Source organism: Vipera ursinii (genome assembly GCF_947247035.1).
Source record: "Vipera ursinii genome assembly, chromosome: 2".
NCBI classification, from domain to species: domain Eukaryota; kingdom Metazoa; phylum Chordata; class Lepidosauria; order Squamata; family Viperidae; genus Vipera; species Vipera ursinii.
Window position 1 is genome coordinate 264,465,241 of NC_139513.1, and position 23,622 is coordinate 264,488,862.

The 23,622-nt window shown below is 38.9% G+C and overlaps 1 protein-coding gene across 1 annotated transcript; it reads right to left on the reverse strand.

Moving 5' to 3' along the window:
* Positions 1–749: 749 nt before the first annotated feature.
* Positions 750–23,223, reverse strand: SLC30A5 (solute carrier family 30 member 5). The gene is made up of 16 exons (XM_083355098.1): positions 22,940–23,223; positions 21,310–21,432; positions 20,606–20,672; positions 18,996–19,081; positions 18,061–18,148; positions 17,853–17,940; positions 13,149–13,225; positions 12,119–12,289; positions 10,376–10,664; positions 9,321–9,529; positions 7,702–7,859; positions 6,204–6,333; positions 4,707–4,932; positions 3,791–4,017; positions 3,552–3,680; positions 750–1,635 (listed from the first exon to the last, which is right to left on the reverse strand). Exons 1-16 carry the CDS (start codon positions 23,020–23,022, stop codon positions 1,465–1,467), a joined length of 2,322 nt encoding a protein of 773 aa, XP_083211224.1. The 5' UTR covers positions 23,023–23,223; the 3' UTR covers positions 750–1,464.
* Between the last annotated feature and the right edge of the window lie 399 nt (positions 23,224–23,622).

Consider the following 23,622-nt stretch of genomic DNA (forward strand, 5'->3'; position numbering starts at 1 on the left):
GTGAATCAGGTTTGGTAGATGGTGGCATCTGCTGTAATGGCTTGGCTTATAATAACTCAGTTTGCTTACCAAAATATTGTGTTGGACTCTTAGAAACTTTATTTACATTTGTCACATCCATTTAAGTCTTGTATTCTTCATTTTAACACAGAATGGAAGTTAAAAGTGCTGGATTGTGCTAAATACCTTTATCTTTTTTTGGCATTCAAAGATACCAATACAAGCAGATTCAACACTGACAAAATGTTGTCTACATATTTGTTCAACTTTCATAGAATGCTAGGGAAGACAAACTGCATCTTATTAAGCAGAAATGTGGTTCATTATCTTAAAAAGGGAGATATTTAAGGTCAATTTTCAACTAATATATATAGACAACTGCCTCCATTATTTGAAATACTAAAAGGGTCAATTATATTTAAGGGAAATTAATCCCTTAATGATCTCATTCTTGTTACATCCGAAATGAAGAAACATCTTTCCCTATGTTCTCTTTCCAACCTCACCATCACTTATTCTGCTTGTTTTAATATATGTTGTCATAGCAGGTATTGAACGTCTAAATATTCTATGCCATTTTAGAGGAACTTTGTAGCTCCTTAAAATTCTACAGAAAATTCAATTCACAGTATCATTTTTTATCTTGATTACTATAATCAGAGACAAATGACTCAAGGCAGAAAAATCAATTGTCACTGATTTTTTTTCTAGTTTTAAACCTGTAGGTTATACAATAATTTCACTAGATATTTATAAAAATTATATTTATTTTACAGTGGTTCAAACTAAAAAACACAGAAGTGCAAAAACAAAACAAAAAATTTCCCTCCTGATTTGTGGTTACCAGGGTTTTTTTCCTTCTAAAAAAAATTAATTCACCTGACAGTATTTCTATAGCAGAATCTATTTTCCTTCATCTAAAAAGCCATCCGTAGAAAATAAGATTGTATACAGAAATGGAATATAAAAATGTACATTTGTATTTAATGTTCTTAAAAATATTTGCACTCAATGTGTAAAAATACACATACAGCAGCAAAGCTTCAAAATAATTTTGAAGACTATTTTTTATGAAGTCTGCTAATTTCCTTTTGAAAGCTTATGAAAACAATTTTAGGTTGCAATGGAAGAGAATTTTTCATTATTCCTCTTTGGGGAAAGTGTACAATACATTTATGCTCATCCACATTCATATACCAAAATCAGTTTTAATAAGACACCAAATACAATATTTTACATTGCCATTATTTTCACATATACAGCATATGTTCTAGGTGTCCCACATTTTTTATAAACCTCTTGATCCGGCTATATTTGGATGGCTGATACAGGAAAAAGATTTCACCCATATTTGGGTTGACGAGGTGCTCAAAACACTCAAGACATATATTATAAATCCATCTATGTGCAAATTCTCTTGATGAAATAATGAAGATAGTGAAATCGACAGATGTGAACTCCAAATTACATTATGTAAGTACCATCTTTGTAGTACTTCATTGATTCCATTTGTTTTGTCATTGCAAGGACATCATGGAACCCTGTACTAAGGCCGGACATATGCTGAAAATAAGCTTCTTTTTCCACCTGGATAGTCAAATTGTTAACACCAGCATCTTTGAGAACAGCTGATACCTAAACAAAAAATGAACAGTAAAACACAAACATTTAATTTAATTTAATTTAATTTAATAACATTTATATACCGCCCTTCTCCCTGAGGACTCAGGGCGGTTCACAGGGCAGAATAAAATAGCAAATACAAACATTAAAAAAAGATTAAACAATTGCCCTAGTTAAAAACAATGGAAATACAGCGCTAAAAACCCCAAGAAAAATTAAAAGACCAAAGATAAAACAACCCCAGCAATCCCCATCAGGCTAGGCCAGCTTGTACAAACAGAAATGTCTTAAGATCGCGACGAAAGGAGCGAAGATCGGGCGCCATCCGGAGCTCTACCGGTAGCTGATTCCACAGCTCCGGAGCGCCCACAGAGAAGGCTCTCCCCCTGGGGGCCACCAATCGACATTCTCTGATCGGTGGCACCCTGAGGAGGCCCTCTCTGTGGGAACGCACAGGGCGCAGGGAGCTTGATGCCGGCAGCAGATGTTCCCTGAGGTACTCCGGCCCCATGCCATGGAGTGCTTTGAACACCGTTACCAGTACCTTGAATCTCACCCGGAAGACAACTGGCAACCAATGCAGCTCACGGAGCAGAGGTGTAACGTGGGAGTATCGGGAGACTCCCAACACCACTCTCGCGGCTGCATTCTGTACCAGTTGGAGCTTCCGGGTGGTCCTCAAGGGCAGCCCCATGTAGAGAGCGTTGCAGTAGTCCAGACGAGAGGACACGAGCGCATGAGTGACCGTGCATAGATCATCCCGGCTAAGATAGGGCCGCAACTGACGCACCAGGCGAACCTGTGCGAAGGCCCCCCTAGTCACAGCTCCTATATGGTCTTCCAAGGTGAGCCGTGAATCTAGGAGGACCCCCAAGTTGCGAGCCCTATCTACGGGGGGTAATAGTTCACCCCCCATAGCCAGAGGTGGAATGTCCGAATAAACCCGGGATGAAGGTATGCAAAGCCACTCAGTCTTGTCGGGGTTGAGCTGGAGTCTGTTCCTCCCCATCCAGACCCGAACCGCCTCCAGGCAACGGGACATCACGTTGAGGGCATCACTGGGGTGGTTTGGGGTCGAAAAGAAAAGTTGGGTATCATCAGCATACTGATGATACCCAACTCCAAAGCCACGAATGATCTCACCCAGCGGCTTCATGTAGATGTTGAACAGGAGAGGCGAGAGGACCGACCCCTGAGGAACTTTTCAGAAAAACTCTCTCTGAAGATCTTAGCAAGACGACTGTTCTTAGGCAAGAAATACTACTCTGTCACCTACATTGTAAATCTTTTGCATGTAAAAAACATATTTTCTTTAAAAGCTTCTTTCTGGACAGCACAGGAATGATTTGTCTCAGCAAGTCTAACAAAACCTACAATGAAAGCACACTGTGCCCAAGATGCTGCAATTTCAAGCAAAATTGGAAAAACAACAGGGAAATGAATTTAATTTCCCTTTCTATTGGAACTCTGCAAAGTTGTACTGATAAATCTAGGCATATTTTTTAATGAGGTAGGAAGAAATAGAAAAATAAGTGCATTAAGCAAACAACATATGTGTTATACTTATTTTTTTTAAATGCATAAAATGGGAAAAGTGCTCCACAGTTCCATTTCTGTCTCATCTAATAGTCATCACTGCTACACCAGTTAGAAACTTCTGAAGGCTTGGAAATAACTTTGAAAGATTACCTTCAACAATGCACACATAGGGAAGTTATATGCCAGACATGTTAAAATTACCTACCAGTTTAAACATTCTACTAATTGAAGACAATGAGCAACTTTTAGAAGATGTTATCACAAAGATCCTTTTTAGCTTATTAGACATACCATTTGGTTGTACTATTGGTGACTCACATTTCACTAGTCTAGAGAAAGTCATAGGTGTGAGAACTGAGGATTCATGAAGAATGAACATACTAAGCTACCTGTTGTATAATTCTCTGTTCCATTACTTCTGACATTACTTGTACATGTATTGTGCCTGCCACTACATTAGCAGAGTGACACCAGAAGTGAGGATCTCTATAGGAGATGACACCATCTATGTTCTGGATCTGTAAAAAAAATATTGCAGGATAACCAGTAATATTCTATAATACTGTTCAATATTATGCTTCTCCAAAGAATGAATTTGTATGAAATTATAGGCAATGTTACTACTAACCTTTTCTAAAGCCATGTGCAGATCCTTTTCATGTTCTTGAGGCAGTCTCAACAAGAGTACCTGGCAAGCATCTTTTAGTAGAGGGATAACACTGAGAAAAATCAATGTAGCAATAAATAGAGAACAGAGTGGATCAGCTATCAACCATCCAAACTGTTGAATGAGAATTGTTGATATGATAACACCAACACTGCCAAGGGTATCTGCCAAGACATGTAGAAACACTCCTGGAGTGGTAAGGAAACACAAATCATTAATACCCTTAGCAGCTTAATGTTATGAACAATACAGATAAGTACTCCTATCAAGTAGTCCAATCAATTTGTATCAGATTTAAAAACCTGATATCCTAAAATACTTTCATGATCTATTTTTTTAAAAAAAACTTTTACATTTGTATGCCACTCAACCCCCAATAACTATGGGCAGATACAAGATAAAAAAACACAGTAAGAAATAAAAATAAAGAATAAAAAATAGCAAAGATGACAAGAACTGAACAAGAAAAAAGCAAACAACAGACCCCACAATTCAAGGGGGTTTGCCAAAGCCTTTATTTTATATGTGATTAAAAAAACCCTTTTACAACCCTATAATCCCTTAATTCGGTATAGAGACTGGGAGACTGAATGGAGCTGAGTGTTTACTGGCTGGATGCCCTTCCTGATGGAGGCCTTTCCTTATAATATATTATCTTACATGTCAGAGGTCCCCAAGGGACCGGTTCCATGGAGAGAGGGTTTTCTGTGGACCGGAGGGTGTGTGGTTTCATGTACTACTTGCATCCCATGGATGGGGCTGTTTGTTTGCACGGCCTGGTGCTGGTCCATAGACCGGCGGTTGGGGACCCCTGTTATATGTCATTATATGGTAAATAAAAACTGAACTCATAAAAAATCCATTGCTTTCTACTTACCTCTCATATTGGTATTCATGTTGCCTCCTAACAATCCATGCCCGTGTCCATGATTATGAGTGTGCCCATAGTCATTGTGGGAATGGCCATGGCCATGACCATGGCTGTGATGGGAATGACTGTGCTCATGCGCATGACATCCTCCTCGAGAAGGCCCATGGGAATGGGCATGGCTAAAGGCGCAGATACCAACAAGGTTTACTATCAGTCCTCCAACTGAAACAGGCTGCATGAAGGAGAACAAAGAAATCTTTATACCTTATTTAATACCATTAACTATGCCTAAGAAAACAAAGCCTAAAGCAACTTCCCAAAGTTGTTATCCTCCACTGGACTTGGTTCTATAGATTCCAGAATTCTTAATAAAAATAGAATGACTATATTGCAGCATAAATAATAGCTTTTGTATTCAGAGAATCATGATGCTGATGAAACTTAGCATCATGTAATGTAATGTTATGTAATTCTCAGGAATAAAGAATCATACAATTTTTTACTCCGCACAACTAAGAAACAGATGGAAGAGTGCAAGACTGTTATGTTTAAAGTAGTGCTATGTATGAAATTCCTTAGCCATATACATGTTCATTGTTAATATTAATCAGAGTTTAATGCTAATTATGATTTGGAATCAGTTAATTCCCTTTAACTATCTAAATGATATATAAATGTACCCTTGAGAACTCTTAAGAACAGTGGACCAACAGTCAGGCTTGACTGATTGATTCATTCATTTGATTTACAATGGCCACCTAATCACAGTGCCTCAAATAGGTAACCTGAGGTGGCATAATATATAGTAGGATGGCGGTGACTCTGGCACATAAAGGCTTTCTGAGTTGCCGGCTTCAGTTCTACACTCTTCCCGCCACTTTTTCTCTGAAGGAAAAGCATCTTTGAAAAAATTTAATGTTGAAAATTTTGAGGCCAGCTAAATGTAACCTATTTTCACTGTCATAGGAAACTTCTATGAACTTAACAGGATTAGAAATGCTTGGAAAAGTGAATCCTGTTTCTACTGAATTTTAAAAATGCTTTAGAGCAGGGCTTTTCAATCAGTGGTACGGGTACCATCTGAGGTACATTGGCACCTGGCAGGTGGTACATGACCATCCTAGAAAAGTGGTAACAGGGGAGGGGAATGAGCTGAACTGGTGGCAGCACCTCACAAGCCTGAGCGAGAGATGGCTGGAGCTGCAGGGCTGTCAGGGCTCACCAAAAGCGCCAGGATCAGCTGTGGCTTGGGGGACACTTTTTTCAGTGGCACTGTAACTTCGAACAGTCACTAAGCAAACTATTGTAAGTCGAGGACTACCTGTACTTCATCACTTTTTTTCCTTTTTTTTTTGGTCATCAAGTTTTTGACACCTTGCTAGGCAACTGGTGGTACTTGGATGTTGCCATATCCTAAAAGTGGTACAATGGGTGAAAAATTTGAAAAGCCCTCCTTTAGAGCAGTACTTTTAAAGATAGTAGAAAACAAAGTTACAAACTTACAGTCAGCATATTTGTATCTATATCTGGAGGATCAACCAGTCTGGCCACCGACTCAGTGAAGACAAAGAAAGCTATTACCATGAGAAAAAGGCCGTTAATAAAACCTGAGAGAATTTCCACTCGGCCAAACCTGTAATCGAGAAAACAAATAATAAGACTATAGACAAAATATACTGAGATGTTCTGAATATGCTGAAATTCCAAACTATTCTGAGAATCCAAGATTTCAAATAGTCCTTGCTTAACAATGCTAATTGGGACTGGAAATGCCACCATTTTTTAAACAGATTTTTTTTATTTTATTTTGAAAGTTAAAATACAAATTCTAACCACCCTCAACATACAAACAGAAAAGCAAACAAAAATAAACAAAACATTTAAAAATGTGCAGTAAAAAGGATAAAAGACAAAAACACATATACATATATTACCTCCCGATTGATTACTGATAAATATACTGCAACAATTAGTTTCTCCCCTTGTGAAGCAGGCTCACAATTTAAAAACTTCTACATCTATTTACAACCCACTTGGCCTATCCTCTATCTACTATACGTAAAAAACAAAGTAGTTAGGAAAATCAACAGCAAAGTGAAACTTCAAAGCCCTCTGTCAACAATCTGGATAACTTTCTTCTTTGTAAAACAGAATGGCAAAACCAAACTTGAGACTTTATCAGTCAGGTTCCAGATGTTCTATAGAAAGCTGGAAGGATTTTTTCTTAATGCCCAGAGCTGTGATACAGGTATTATTGTATCTTGCTAGTATAACTGGAATCTGATGAAGAATAAGACTTTGAAAAGTAGCAATGGTGTTTACTTATAAAACTTTTCTTTGAGTGCCCTGATTACTGGAACTTCAAGAAATACTTGGCAAAGTGGTTATTCCTATTTTTCTCTTTCCTCATAATGGTGGCAATCATAGCTATCTGAGGAAGCCCCCATATGTTAAAGCAGTGGTCTTCAAACTTGGCCCTTTTATGACTTGTGGACTTCAACTCCCAGAATTCCTCAGCCACTGTACTGAGTTATTATTTTTATTTATTATTTCAGTTTCAAAGTTGTTCTACTCCATAGCAATTCTGAGCAGCTTGAAATAAAAAAATTAAAAGGAAATAACACACACACACACACACACACACACACACACACACACACACACTTACTTGACTAGAAGACAGAACTAAAAATTAAAAAGAGGCTCAAACACCATCCTAACTCAAGGCTTTGGACAGGAACCAGGTATTTAACACTTTGTGGAAAATTAAGTGTTGGGAGTAGTATGCCTCTTCTCCTGGTTTGTAAACCATGGCTTAAAAAAACTTAAGTGTTTTATAGCAATACAGAAATTGTAATTATTCAAAAACAATCTATCACTGTTTAGTTTAGTGTAAACTGAGCCGTTATATTTATTTGGTTTAATTTACCTGTCTTTTTAGTCTCACATCCTTGTCTTTACATCCTTTAAAAAATCTTTATAAATTAACCAGTATACATACCCATAGGAGAATATACGGGTTGCTTTCCATCTAGTCATCAGCGCTGCAAAGAGACCCATAACTAAAGCTGAACAGTCAAAAAGCATGTGAAACCCATCTGAAATTAATCCTAGACTATTGGTCCATACACCATAAAATAATTCTATAAATGTAAAAGCCTAAAAAAAAAAGTAAAAATTTAATTTTATCTTTGAAAATCAAGCACATTTTAGTATTACATATCTAAATTTGAAAAATTCATACCTAGTGGGAAAAATATATAAAAAAGGTTCATGTACTACTCTACAAAGAATAATCTGGAAGAAAATTATATTCTGAATAAGCTTTTCAAATGTTTGTTTTTATAAAAGAAAAAATTATACCCAAGAATGATTAACAACAACTATTAAAAGAAGGATGCAGAATAAGGTTTCACTCCTTGTCTTTTGAGCCATGATGGTGCAGTGGTTAGAATGCAGTATTGCAGGCTAATTCTGCCCACAGCCAAGAATGTGATCCTGACTGGCTGAAGGATGACTCAGCTTTCCATCCTTCCGAGGTTGGTAAAATGAGGACCCAGATTGTTGAGGGCAATATGCTGACATTTGTAAACTGCTCATAGAGTGCTGTAAAGCACTATGGAGTGGTATATAAGTCTAAGTGCTATTGCTATTGTCTTTTGCCTTTTAGTAATTTATCTAGCTTTTAAAACAGTCCACTGATCCATTATTTCTTTTCACCGTGACAATTTTATGCCTAAACATTTAAAATGCACAGTGTAAGACAGGATCAAAAAAGTTTTTAACAAGGCTTTTAAAAATGGTTGGGTAATGTGGCCAAGAGAACAGCTAAGAGAAGAAAATACCATCCTATTTTCAGGAGGAAACAAAGTAAATGCTAACTCCAAGTCAATCGGGTCTACACAATGGGATGGAACTCCTTTTTATACAGTTTTGGCAGTTGCAATTTTTGGGTAAGACTAGATATTTTGGACTTTGGGGACAAAGCTTGGATGAAGCTGATTGATATTAACTAGGAGCATATAAAAATAGTGGAAAGGAATCAAACACTCTTACTTTACTGTTTCCTGCCCACACCCACTTTATAACCTATGAATAATCTCTCATGCCATATCACTGAGTGCTTTTTTATCATCAGTTTCGAAAGCAGTTGCCCTTCGAATGAGTTCACAAGTCATTTACATGGTTCTGTAAAACACTGTCATTAGTTTTACTACTGACTAAATGGCCTGGAGGAACGTTGTCCATAGGGTCGCGATGGGTCGGACACGACTTCTCAACTAACAACAACAACAAAATGGACAACTGAGGTCTTTAAGGATATATACATTTTTGTAAAATTAACATCCATACGAAAATGCAGAGAAATAAAATTAGTCTCTGATTGCTAGGAAACTTCTAAAAATGCAATGCCTATAACACAAAACAAGTTATCTATGGAGAAACGGGCTTCCTTGAGAAGCTTTCATTAAGATGCAGTGTTTTATTTAAAGTTGTAATACTGGACTATATGACCAGTGCAGGCCCTTCCAGAGAGATTTACATTAAATAGAGGCTTCTGTTTTATTCTCTCTCTCTCTCATACTTACACAGGGTTAACTATTTTAAAGATAAGCTTACCAGATTTAGGCATAGAAAATAAAAGATCTGCCTTGAGTCAGACTCCTCAAGAATTTGCTTCAATGATTCTTTAATAAATCGAGGCAAGGACTGAGAGCTGTGTTGTAAAGCATCGCCCATAAAATTGTACAGTGGTATTCCTTCTGGCGAATAACCAATAAGAGTGCCTTTCTGCCCTTTCCGTGTTGGGGATGAAAGTATATTGGCAGCTGAAAAGAAAAAAAAAATACTTGTATCTTACACGAAATACAAACACATTTTAAAAAGTTTTTTTTTCAGAGACTTAAGACTATTCAATATTAGTTCAGTTTTATATCACTTAATCACAATGCATAGGATGATACTGTTTCTTTGTGCTTCAAGTTAAGCCTCATGATGATATTGAATTAATTAATATATATGGCCACCATCTCAACAAATGAGTCAGGGTGGTGAACAATATTAAAAAGGTGAAACAAAAACATATACAAAAATTAAAATACACAGCAGCTGAGAAAAACATAATAATTAGCAAGGCTGGGAGATGGGTCTGAGCACTAGATTTTTTTTTCAAAAAAATAAACAATAACTAATCACTCATCTAGTAAGAAACTTCAAATTCAAAAAACTAATTTATTTCTGAAATTTAGCCTATGGACATGTTAACCAAGCAAGATTTTCAAATGAGATAATTCATGCAATTTGATAGGTTATGTTATAAAAAATGAAGCAAGAAATTTCTTTCAAAGAAGATCTAGAAACTGTAAACCTAATAACCTTGTCTTCATACTGCAACAGAATAACCAACAGGGAATGGCTTTGCGCATGTGTACACAAGTTTAAGTTCAGGACACTTAGTGTAACTTATTACTTTAAAATTAACAATGCAGCTCTCTGTAAACCAAATCTCTATAGAAGCAATAGTGATGATTTATAGCTAGAAATTTCAGCACAGTATTTGGGAAAAATAATGCAAATGACTGCATTTATATATTTTGTGATATCAAGGTCTTTTATCAATGCATGCAAATGTCTTGAACAACACTTCATATTTTTTCCAAAAAAGTCATACTTACATAATATAAAGAAAATGGCACTGACCACCACTCCTCCAGATATGACATGCTCTGTAGTTTCCTGGTGTGCTGGTTTGTTCATAGCACGAAGCTGGTTTGTTATTGGATGTGTCCAAAAATTACCAAAAATTAAAGCACTAATGAAAATGGGAAAGGATCCGTAACGGGCACATTTTGATACTTCCATCTTGACAAAACACACAGATTCTACATAGAAGTCCAAAATTATGACGAAAAAGATTATACTTAAAAATGGCATGATGAGGGAAGGCCATGATTCTACTTTGCTCTGCAATCAAAATATGCAGATATGTAAATGCAGGCAGTAATATTTAAATGCTGTTATATATTATTGAACAAATGTATTTTTCTTTACTTTTGAAACAACAAAAATTAGCATTTTATGATTTGAAAACAACATTGTGTACTCAGAATCTCTTTAACGGTTCAGGAACCTACAGTATATTAAGAGAAATAAATATACATTGTAAGGAAATATTTTGTGAGATCAGATTAAAATCCATGAGTACAACATTCATGACAAATCTCCAAGAATTTACTCTAGCGCTCTCTACAGTACTATGCTGCACAGTAAATCCAGAATCTTAACTGATCAACTTTCCAATCAGAAAGCCAGTTTGGATTAGGTACCAGGCTAGAAACCAGGTCATGAGTTCTAGTCCTGCTTTAGGCACAAAATCAGCTTGGTGACCTTAAGCCTCTAGGAATGAGGCAACAGCAAACCACTTCCAAAAAACCTTAACAAGAAAACTGCAGGGACTTCTCCAGGCAATTCCCAGAAGTCAAGAATGACTTGAAGGTACCCCAACACTTTCTAATTATAGCCCATTAGGTTTATAAAAATATACTGCTCAAAAAAATAAAGGGAACACTTAAACAACACAATGTACTGTATTTAATAGTAGGATGTCTTATCTCGTGTTCCCTTTATTTTTTTGAGCAGTATATTTAAGGAAAAGGTAGCAAAATTCATAAAATTGTAAAGGCAATGTTCTTATAGATAGCAAGAAATTGGATTAAATTGAAGTTATTAAAAAATGAAAGTGAAATTTAGAGTGGTGAAAATCTGCTGGAATTATGATATCAGTTTCAGAAAAAAAGTGGACTATAGTTGCATTTCTAACAGACAAAGCATACTTAGTATTCACCTATGTCTTCATAATTTCATCTAATGATTACTGTAGTATTTTCTGTGTCAAGCTGTAACACACTGCAGGAATCTGCTCCTTCAAACCTCTTTCCCTTACACTGAACAGGATGTGTCAATCTGGTTCTGCTTTGATTGCCCCCTTCCTACCTTTATGGTGAAGGAAATGATAAAGGTGGGATAGTCATACCAGGAGGGTGTTTTTATTTTATCCATTTCGTTCCCTTTTTATTTGGGAAACGAGAGAAGTGCAAAAAGCCACTTCTTCTAGAGAATATGTTTCAAGATGGAACTGCAGAAGTTTCAATCCTGGGATCCCCAGTCTTTTGGGAAAGGCATGGAGCAGACAAAACTGCCTCTCCAAGAGTCACAGCTTGAAGGTACTGACTGCATTAACAAAGATGACTTAGATCACGGGTGTCAAACTCACTTTTTTTGTACTGCTGGAGCTGGGATGGGTGAGGCCTCCGCATGATGCAACTGGCCTGCAGGCCTGCAGTTTGAAACCCCTGACTTAGATATAACATTTTGACATCAGAATGCTTTCTCTTTAATAGTCAAGTAATGCTAATTACCTCTGTTGTCAGAGACAAAACAATCACCCAAGGGCACAGAAGAAGAACTGAAACAAGATGTGATAATGATTGAAGGCGTTTGGCTCCACCAATATCTACTGAGAGTTTTCGGGAAGCTGTGTGAAATCCAACTTTACAACACAATGCTAATACAAGCAAGATTACTCCACCCTACCAAAAGAAGAAAAAAAAACAGAAAGAAAAAAAGGCAGACTACAATTAGCACTCTAAAAACCAAATGCTCAATATTTCTTTAAGTGTATCTCCATGAATAAACAGCACATACTGTACTTTAAATGTTTCTAAGAAAGCAGAGGAAAAGATGTATATAAAATTTCTGACAGCCCCCCAAATATGTAAACAATTGATAAAATCAATGCCTACAGCTGTACCTAATGATATCCAAGTTTCCAGTTTCCTAAATCCAAGTCCTCTGCCTCCTAACATATTGTCATTATGATACAAATACATAAAAATGACTGCAAATGGGGGGCCATTAAATCAAAAATTATTTGTCAATGCTCTTGCAATATACAGCAATTGTAAATGTCTATGGAGATTCTCAGTCATCCAGGTCATACGGTAGTTATCCCAAAAGTGCTTTTTCACATGGCAACTGGACTTTGTTTTTCTTTGAAGACATTTCACTTCTCATCCAAGAAGCTTCTTCAGCTCTGCTTCTTGGGTGAGAAGCGAAACGTCTTCAACGAAAATCAAGAAAGACCAGTTGCCTCATGAAAAAACACCTTTGGGATAATGTAATGTATAGTCTTTCTACTATGAAGTAAGCTATCCTAAGTATAAAGGGGGTTTCCTCCAAGTAAAAGATGATTGAAAAACGTCCTTCATCTACAAAGATACTTACTGTGCATATATCCAAAAAAGTTGAAATAATTCAGCAGGATTATTTTAACAGAATTAGTTAAAAGTATATTAATAGTACTTTTTAAAAAAATATGTCTGATAACAGTAACCCATTAAAAGAATTTAATAAGCTTATTAACTTTTCAATAGTTCATTTAGCATTTACCTTATGATCTGCAACTCCTAAGAAAGTGATAACTGTATAAAGCATATGGGTTAGAGCACTGTCGTGATGTCCTTCAGCTAAAAAATTTGAAGTTCAGGAAAATTCTGCAATAGGACCTTATTCCTCACTCATTCAGGCCTACATAACATGAACTACATTCTGATTTCTATTAATTACTTTATTGAAAAAACTTAACGAAAAATAATCCCTATAGTGAAAAAAATGTTTCATATGATTTTTGGAGGATAAGCTGAGCAATACTCAATCACAAACGACTGCCTTAAAGATGAAAAACAAAGGAACAAGTAAGAGAACTTTTTAACTATCTGGGGAAATATTTTAGAATTCTTTTGTTCATGGTATACTTTTCTTTGGTCTTGTTTTTCCTTTTTTGGTTTTTGTAAGTGTTGATGTTATATTATTTTGTTAGCTGTTTATAACTATTCATGTTAATTGGTTGATAGCTCTTAAAAAAACCTAGATAATAGAACACACATTGGAAACATTATTAGAAGATATATGCTAAAATATAAATAACCATTTTCAATTTAATGGGAATTTTTTCAAAGTTGAGTTATAACCTTTAGACTGTAATCTTATAGAACAGTCTAACACAGGCATGTCAAATTTGTAACATCACATGATGTCGCGCAACGTATCAAGACTTTTTTTCCCCATTTACGGCAATGGGGTGGACGTGGGTTCAGTATGGTGTATTCAGCCCACTGGCCGGCATTTGACATGCCTGGTCTAACACTATCAATTCCTTCTTGTTCCTTATTTTTTATTCTTACGAAAGATAATGTTCCATGACCTCAAACAGAATGCATATCTATTAGAATGCATATCTATCAACAACCTAATCTGTAGACATGCCAAAAATCTGAATCTTGATTTATTGAGAAAGCTGGATCATTATATTGCAGGTAGTGAATGGCCTCTGAAGGAGAGTTGTGTGCTTTATGTTCTTAAAGGGGCAGTATTGTAGTAATTATTTATGGAACCAACTAGAATCTAATTTTATATTCGTGGTCAACAGTGTTGAATACCTACAATTTTGCTTCCTGGACTTAAATGTTTTTGAGAGGCTCATAAAATAACAGGGTAGCATACAAGTGGGCACCAATATTTTCTGGGTGTTTGCAGGATTTTTTTTTTAAAAACTGATTTAGATAAACCTTGAGTTATGACAGTAATTGGGGTTGAAATTTCCATCACCAAGTGCTGTGGTCATAAAGTGGGATGTCATGTGACCACATTGTTTAGCAACAGCAATCCCTGTTGTTGTGATTAACCAAATCTCATCAGTCACTAGGCAAGGATCCACTCAGATCCAAGCAAGTCCTGGCTTGGTTCCTTTTGGAAGCACCCTTGCAACTACCATTTGTTTAAAAGTGCCATAACTTTGAACAATCGCTGAACAAACTATCATGTGAGGACTAGTTCTATACTTACTTCACTACTGTTTTCAGCTGTTACCTATCACAAGATACTGGAAAACTGTGCTTTCAGCAACTATGGTGAGAGAGTTATGATCACTGTAACAGCTGTTTTCACAAGCTGCATGGAGCCCTGGGAAGGTAGGTTGCCACCTGTGACCTAATGCTTAATTGGTGTTATTTATTTATTTATTTATTTGTTTGTTTGTTTTTATAAACCGCCCTTCTCCCGAGGGACTCGGGGCGGTGTACAGAGTAAGGTAGGCAAACATAATGAAACAGTACTGAAAAACAGTAAACAAAACAAACTGGGACCCCAATTAGAGCTATCAGGCCAGGCCGGACTGCTGGAATAGGTAAGTCTTCAAGTCGCGCCGGAAGGTGCGGAGGTCGGGGGCCATCCGGATTTCAGTTGGTAAGCAGTTCCAGAGGGCTGGCGCACCCACTGAGAATGCCCTCCCCCTGGGGGCCACCAGCCGACATTCCTTGAGTGGTGGCACCCTAAGGAGGCCCTCTCTGTGGGAGCGCACAGGGCGGTGGGGTGTTGATGTTGGCAGAAGGTGCTCCCGTAGGTAGTCCGGACCCATGCCATGTAGGGCTTTGTATGTCATTGTTAGCACCTTGAACTTCACCCGGAAGGCAACCGGAAGCCAGTGCAGCGCACGGAGGAGAGGTGTGATATGGGAGTATCGGGAGGCTCCCAAAAGTGTCCGTGCCGCTGCACTTTGCACCAGTTGAAGTTTCCGAGTGGATCTCAAGGGCAGCCCCATGTAGAGAGCATTACAGTAGTCTAGGCGAGAGGTCACAAGGGCATGGGTGACTGTACGTAAGGCATCCAGGTCCAGATAAGGCCGTAGTTGGCGCACCAGTCGAACCCGGGAGAAGGCCCCCTTGGTCACAGCTCCTATGTGATCTTCCAGGGAGAGCTGTGAGTCTAGGAGGACACCCAGGTTGCGGGCCCTATCAACAGGGGGTAGTAACTCATCCCCGATGTTAAGGGATGTGATGCTCTGAGTAACCTGGCTTGCCGGTACGTACAGCCATTCAGTCTTGTCCGGGTTCAGTTGAAGCCTGTTCCTCCCCATCCATTCCCGGACCGCTTTCAGGCAGCGGGACATCACGTCGAGGGCATCACTGATGCTGTTTGGAGTTGAGATGAAAAGCTGGGTGTCATCAGCATACTGATGGTACCCTACTCCAAAGCTATGAATGATCTCACCCAGCGGTTTCATGTAGATGTTGAACAGGAGAGGCGAGAGGACCGACCCCTGAGGGACTCCGCAAACGAGGGGCCTCGGAGTCGACCTCTGTCCCCCTGCCAGCACCGACTGCGAGCGACCCTGGAGAAAGGAGGAGAACCAACGCAGAACCGTGCCTCCCACTCCCAGTCCCCTGAGGCGCCGCAGCAAGATACCATGGTCGATGGTATCGAAAGCCGCCGAGAGGTCTAATAAGACTAGGACAGAGGAATGGCCCCTGTCCCGGGCTCTCCAGAGATCAGAGCGACCAATGCCGTCTCCGTGCTGTAGCCCGGCCTGAAGCCTGATTGGCACAGGTCTAGATAAACCGCTTCATCCAGGATCTGAGGAAGTTGGTGCGCTACCACGCTCTCAACAACCTTCGCAAGGAAGCGAAGATTGGAGACTGGACGAAAGTTATTCAATGAGGATGGGTCCAAGGTGGGCTTCTTGAGGAGAGGTCTCACCACCGCCTCCTTCAAGGCGGTGGGGAAGTGACCCTCACTCAGAGAAGCAGAGATGACCGCCAGGAACCAGCCTCGTGTCCCCTCTCGAGCCGCATAAGCCAGCCAGGAAGGGCACGGGTCCAGTAAGCATGTGGAGCTCAACCTCCTCATGATCCTGTCCACTTCCTTAGGAGTCACAGGATCAAATTCCTCCCACATGACGTCGACAAGATTGTCCATGTCTTGTTCTTCCAACTCAGCCCAGTTGGAGTCCAGGTCGGTTCGAATCCGAGCAATTTTATCCAGCAGATATTGGCCGAATTCCTCGGCTCGACCCTGCAAGGGTTCCTCCCTCACCTCTTGGTTCAGTAGGGAGCGAGTCACCCTGAACAAGGCAGCCGGGCGATTATCTGCGGACGCGATGAGGGTGGAAAAGTAGTTGGATTTTGCCACCCTTATCACAGCGAGATAAGACCTGGTGAGGATTCTTAATCGCAATCGGTCGGATTCGGATCGACTGGATCTCCAACGGCTCTCTAGGCCCCGTCTCCGATGCTTCATCTCCCAGAGCTCCGCGGTGAACCATGGGGCTCGCTGGGATCTGCGCCGGGTTAGAGGCCTCATGGGTACAACTCGGTCCAGAGCCTCCGTGGCTGCCTTTTCCCAGGCTTCCACTAAGGCATCCGCCGAGCTGTGAGCAGGGAGTGCATGTGCGTCCCCAAGCGCTGCCTGGAACCTATCAGGGTCCATTAGGCGCCTAGGGCGGTACCATCTGGTTGGCACCGTGCACCCACGGCGGGGGGTGGCAAAGGGGAAGTCTAGCCGTAGGAGGTGATGATCGGTCCATGACAGGGGCGTAACAGTCGTGGCACCCCCACCAATATCATCACGCCACCGTCCAGACAAGAACACCAGGTCTGGGGTGTGACCTCCCTCATGAGTCGGTCCAGAAATTATTTGCGACAGGTCCATAGCCGCCATGGAAGCCATGAACTCCCGAGCCAGTTCGGACGATCCTCCCAGGGACGGTAGGTTAAAGTCGCCCAAGACCATGAGTTTTGGGAATTCAACCACCAACCCTGAGAGGACATCGAGTAGCTCGGGCAGGGCTGCCGCTGCACGATTAGGTGGTAGGTACGCCAGCAGCAGGCCCAACTGCGCCCCTGGGCCATATCTCAGAAGGAGAGACTCATACCCGACCATCTGAGGGACGGTGGTCTCTCGCGGGCTAAGGGACTTCCTGCTTATCTGCTTATCTGCTGTTATGCTTATCTGCTGCTGATTTTCCTAAATGTCTCAGTAGCTTTCTGGACTGACCACAGCATTCTTTTGACCACCCTTAGGAGGAACTGTGATGATGAATTTCCAACCATTTTTGGTAAACAGAAGGCAATACTGAGTGGCTGAGAGATTACCTATTACCTATTGCTATTAACTATTAGCAAGTTTATTTCAGAGACAGTAATTGAATCGGGCACAATTTCTAACAGAATAAGTACTTCACTTTTTGCAATATGTTAACAGTCTCATGTTAAAATTAAGTTAGTAGAAAATTTTCTATTATAAAATCAGAAAGGATACGGTGTTCTGCAATTTTAGCCATGAGATCATCATTATCAAAAAGCAGTAGGCAGACCACAGCAATTATAAAAAATGCCACACCTCTAGTCTGGGGGAAAAATGGAGAAGTTGGTTATAAAAGGAGACAAATACTCTGACTAACAAACTAACAAAGAAACAGGTAATATGAAAACTTATTACATAAAGTATTTTGTAAAACAAATGATACCTTTGCTGGTCCTCCTTTGGAACTAGTGAACAGGACACTGAGTAATGAAATGACAACTATATCACTATGTTCAAAAATCAACACAGTTCTGCAAAAGAAGAACACAGCATATAATTTTGTAAGACAGTAATTCGAAAGCCTGAGGCTCAAACACTCAAACAACATTCTGGAATTCTTCCTACCAACTTAATCAGAACAGTTGTTGCAGTACCGTCTCATTCTTCTCATCTGTCTATAGTTGGGGGTGGGCGATACAGTACTTCCCCTGCAGTTCTGCAAGGCACAACAGAAATAAAATTCTGCCTCTCCCTCTGGTTTAATGATGAGCTACATATTAATAATTTCATCTATATTTCCTCAATAATACTTTGAAGTAATCTTGCACAGAATAAGTGCAAGTCCTACCCTTGAAGGACCCCCTTCTCCATCACTAAATGGATCAATTTCTGAACAGAGAGGTATAGGATTGCACTGAAGGGAGGGGTCTAGGCCAGGGGTAGGCAACCTCAGCTCTTTTATGACTCGTGGACTTCAACTCCCAGAATTCAACTCCCCTGGTCTAGGCTAACATAACTTTGTTTCGGCTAGCATAAAATTATGAATTCTAGACCTAATATACTGGTTTCAAACTAGTGTAAGAAAAAATGTTAAAGCTTCTCCAACTGTATTAATGCAGGTTTTAACTCATGGTCTAGGAAGCTGATGCCACAATCATGGACATTTTGGGTATCTCAGGCTGTTTTAAGATATTGTATTGTAATATTTTAGTTTAGCCTGTTACTGTTACCATGACTGGGTTCAAATACTGCTAATTTGAGCTAATACTGATAATTGGAAGTTTTGTTTTAATGCTTCTGTAGGACTGGAGAAGGCCAACCTATATAAACGTGATTTGCACATCACATTTTTCATCGATAAACCCACAATATATTTACCTTAGTGGTCCACACAGAGTGAGCCCAAAAAACCACAAGAATGATATTATACAACCAACAACAGCATGTTTAATTATTTTGATCCACTGGAAGAGAAGAAAAATGCATGAAGATTCTTATACTCAATTCTGAATCCAAATTATTGTCTTAAAAAGTACACCCAATGTTTTGTTAGTTAACCCTGAAATATACAATTCAATAATTCATATTTAAACAGTTTTAATACAATTGCAGAAATATACAACTTTGGAGGCCATTTGATGCCTACTAATTTCTTTTCTCTGCAATATCCAAAGCTCTATAGGACTGTGACACCAAACTTTACCATCCTGAGAGAAATATATAAAATCATGTTAATTTTTCACTGTTGAACTATTGTTTTTAAATAGTGAAAAACTCCAAAATCTCCCCCACACACAAAAGAACTGTAGAATTCCAGTCCTTATCTCACTTAACAAAATAATTTCAGTACCAAAATGCTATACCCCCAATTCTAGATTGAATGAATTCATTATTATCTAGCAATTAAACTCAGAATACTGGTTGTTAAATTTTCTCACAAAATCCTGCTTACAACTTCTTCCTAGAAGGACCCCAATATTTTAGCTTTCAGGAAGGCTTTAAAAAGCTGGCTCTTGCCCCAAGCATAGGGAAAGGGTGAGGTTAGAGCCAGAAGATTGTATTTGTTGGTGATGTACTGCTTATACTGTTTGTTGTTTTTATTTTGGTTTTATTGTTGTGAGCAACCCAAAGTTGTGGCACTTAAAATAAATGCATGAAAATAAAGGACACTTCTACATGAAATACAGATAGTCCTCGACCAAATTGTTATTGCTAAGTGAAACATTTAAGTGACTTTTGCCCCATTTTACAACCTTTCCTGTCACAGTTGTTAAATGAATCACTCAGTTCTTAAATTAGTAACATGGATGTTAAGTGAATTTGGCTTACCCATTGACTTTGCTTGTCAAAAGGTCACAAAAAGTGATCACATGACCCCTGGACACTGCAATCATCATAAATATGAGTCAGTTTCCAAGTGTTTGAATTAATGGTCATGTGTGAAAAATGGCCGTAAGTCACTTTTTCAGTGTCGTATCTTTGAACAGGCACTAAATGAACTGTTATAAGGTGAGGACTACCTGTATAATGGCAGCTAATATATAATGTCTTGAACTGACAATTGAGCTTCTTACTGAAGAGAATGGCATTTGGTCTTGGATTGCAAACGTAACAAAGTATAAATAATGTAGAGAACTAATATTTTGTTTTCAATGTATTTCAATAGGCAACCTGATTATTTCAATTCTTAACTTTTATAAACTGTGCAGAGACAGAAATATGCAAGACACAATATTTTTAAGCTTTCCAAAATGTATTTTCCAATGCAAATCATGAAAAATATCTTGAATCTTTCATATGATTTAATACAATTTTGAGACAGTTTCTGCAATACTACAATTAATTTCCAACTGAAATAAGCATTATATCATTGTAATTCCATATGCTATGTTCTGATCTATACATATCCTCAGCTTGTCTAAATACTTTAACAATCCCTTAAACAAGTTCATATAAAAATGATCTCTGTAACCAAAAGTCTTACACACCTGATGCTTAGTTACTGGTTTTCCAGAAGAAAATGGTTTTTGAATCAAAATCATAAAAAATGCAGATCTGTACAAATACAAAATCCTGTCAGTCAATGACTGCACTTTAGAAAAAAAAATCAGTGCCTACATTACATTTATATATCCTATAAATTTGGCTATGTCACTTTAAAGCATTCATTTCACAGAATAAGACAAATCCATCATTTCTAATCTAGAACCCAACAAATCTTATTTCATGTAGGAATTAATATGGATTTATAGAAAGCTACAGAAAAACAGCATTCCTGCTTTATTTATGCATTTATTTTTACATATTTAAAAGATATGTAGAAATAAACTTATAAATACATCTGCAACAACATTTTCACTAGCCAATTAGTCAAAAGTAATTTGCAAACATATTTCTTTTGACAATGGTCTCAACTCTAAATTGATGCTAATTATTTTAGCAAACTACTGTTGCAGACTTTTAGTGACAAAATAAAATCATTTAATTGCAATGACCTGACTCACTCAAACAGTGACTAGATATGGTTATGAAAAAGAATTAGAATGACGGACTATGCTTGGTAACAGACCACCATCAATTTTCAAACAGTCCTTTGATTTCAACAAGTCTATGATGATGTCCACCTACCCCAGGAAAAATGTTTACATACAAATGATAATAAGTGCTGAAAAAAAATCAAAAGTCAACTCACCCAAGTTTTACAATGAAGATAAATTGTACAAGATGAACTACTTTCAAGAGATCATATGATTCAAACAATCCTAGAGCCTTCAAAAATTTAGTTAAACATAGTAACACTATATATTTAATCAGGCTGAAAAGAAGAAAAAAATGTTAAATGCTAACTTTTCAATCAAAGCTATACAATTATATAAACATATTTTAGATAAGTTAACTCTCAACTTTTAATTCTAGAACAGAAACTACTGTAAGGTCATAAACATTTTTACTCTTAGGGAAAAATCAAAAGTAAGCCAATTAAAAAACTTACTTAACTTGTATATATTTTAATGGATAACTGCATGAAATTGTTTCTGATCTATAATGCCCAATAGCTAATTAAACATTTAAGGTGTAAAATGCTAAGAGAACTAAATGTGCCTAAGGCTTGATTTATACTCTGGAATTATATGCTTTAAGCATAACTGTACTATCCATAAGGCATTTGTTGCTCAAAATACTATCCCATTTTTAATTTCTCTGCTTTACTCTAAGTTATTTGAAACAAAAGATGCATGCTGGATTGGTCCAGTGCAGCAGTGCTAATAGCAAACATTTACTATTAGCAAGTAATATCCCACTTGCATATTTATGGCTTTATAGTGCAATACAATTTAATATGCATGCATAAGTTATATAAAACCAAGACACTCAAAACTGTAAGGAACCAGTTGACTTCTACAATATAGGCTAAAGTGACAGATAAAAATGAGATACTGATTCAGTCTCTAAAATTCAGCATGTTCAATTATGGGAAATTAAGGTCTGTCCAGGTTACCATCTGATAGATAATACACTGACTTTCGGACAGAGAATAAATTGGTAAATTTTACCTGCTTATCAGCCACAGACTATTTGCTAGGGTTTTATTGGGGTCTAGGATAAATAAAATTGTTTTTGACAAATGAAAGTATATTAAAACTGAAGTCTGAATCTGGTTCAGTGTAGGCTTTAGTGTAAAAGGACTGTTGCTATTCTAGGTGAATAGTGATGTACGACTAAAGGATCTATATCTTTAACTGGGGAGCCAGTTTGGTGTAGTGATTAAGGCATCAGGCTAGCAAAAAGGAAGCCTCTGGGTTTTAGTCCAGCGTTAGGTATAAAGCCATATGGGAAGCTTCTCTTAGTCCCAGCAAGAAGACCATGGTTAACTATTTTCGAAAACATCGCCTAGAAAGCTGCATAGCCTTCTCTGTCTCTCTCACACACAATCTTTTTTGCGGAGAAGAAATCTGGCAGGTGTAGGTTAACATAACGAAACCACAGGTGGGAAAGTCCAGTACTGCTGCTTGTCCCCGTGGCTCTCACCGCAAGGAACAAAGAACCTCTGAGGAGGATACGGAGCGCCCAAATGCCAAAGTCTAACGTGGCTTCCACTTTTGTAGCAGAACAACGACTCCGTCGCCCAGTCTTCCATAGAAAGACCTGGCTCCAAGCCTTTGACTGCTCTACAGTGGAGACGATAGCACGTTAGCCCGGCTGCAGGCGGCGTCTCGCCAAAGGACCTTTATTCCCTCCCAAAGAAATAAGAACCCTCCTCGCAGGCTCCGCCTGGACCCGCTCGTCCCCCTCGGCTAAACGCTCCCAGGACGGTCAGTTACCGGGCGCTGGGCACATCCACGGGCCCCAACCGCCCGCCTCTGGCCAGGGCCTCGCTGCTGCTCCCGCTGAACTCTTCTTCCATTGCCGGCTCTCACGCCCGGCCTCCTCAGCCGCCACCGTCGCCACCTCCGCCGCCGTGGGGCCTCCTCATCCTCCACGGACTGAGTCGGGTGAGCGAAAGGTAAATGACGGCCGGCAGCAGGCCTCAGCCCGCCGCGGAACAGGAAGAGGCCGGTGAGCCAAAAGCCACGTCCTCAGTAGCCGCCGGAACTGCAGAGAAGCGGAAAGGGGAAAGCGGGGACCGGAACACAGGAGACGCTCGCTGCTCAACTTCCCATCTCTTCCCCCGCTCCCGACTGAATGGATTCGCCCATCAGGGCTTTAGGAAATGGTATGAAGCAGCGCCATCTATTGGCGTATATCTGCATCGTTTTCTTCCTGGAATGATGCTTTGCAGTACAATATTTATGTCCATTTTATCTGGAGCAGATTCTCTCTAATCGAGTCCTTCAAACACGGTCATGTCATATTGTTGCTCCTTGTAACCCGGTATTATTTAGTTGGCTATATGGGCTTAGATTTAGAATGGAAATCTGTGGCCTTCAATTAATGACATATCACAGTTCCCATAATCTGCAACTGTCTGCTTGAATTAGAAGCTTTCCAGTGGGAAAATACTTGT

Bases quoted from the DNA above. Each gene is read 5' to 3' on its own strand.
- SLC30A5 (XM_083355098.1), bottom strand. From the start codon at position 23,022: ATGGAAGAAGAGTTCAGCGGGAGCAGCAGCGAGGCCCTGGCCAGAGGC. The intron at 17,941-18,060 runs GTATCATTTGTT...TTTTTCCCCCAG, and splicing joins CCAAAGGAGGACCAGCAAAG to ACTAGAGGTGTGGCATTTTT. The intron at 7,860-9,320 runs GTAAGCTTATCT...TTTTTTTTTTAG, and splicing joins ATTTTCTATGCCTAAATCTG to GCTTTTACATTTATAGAATT.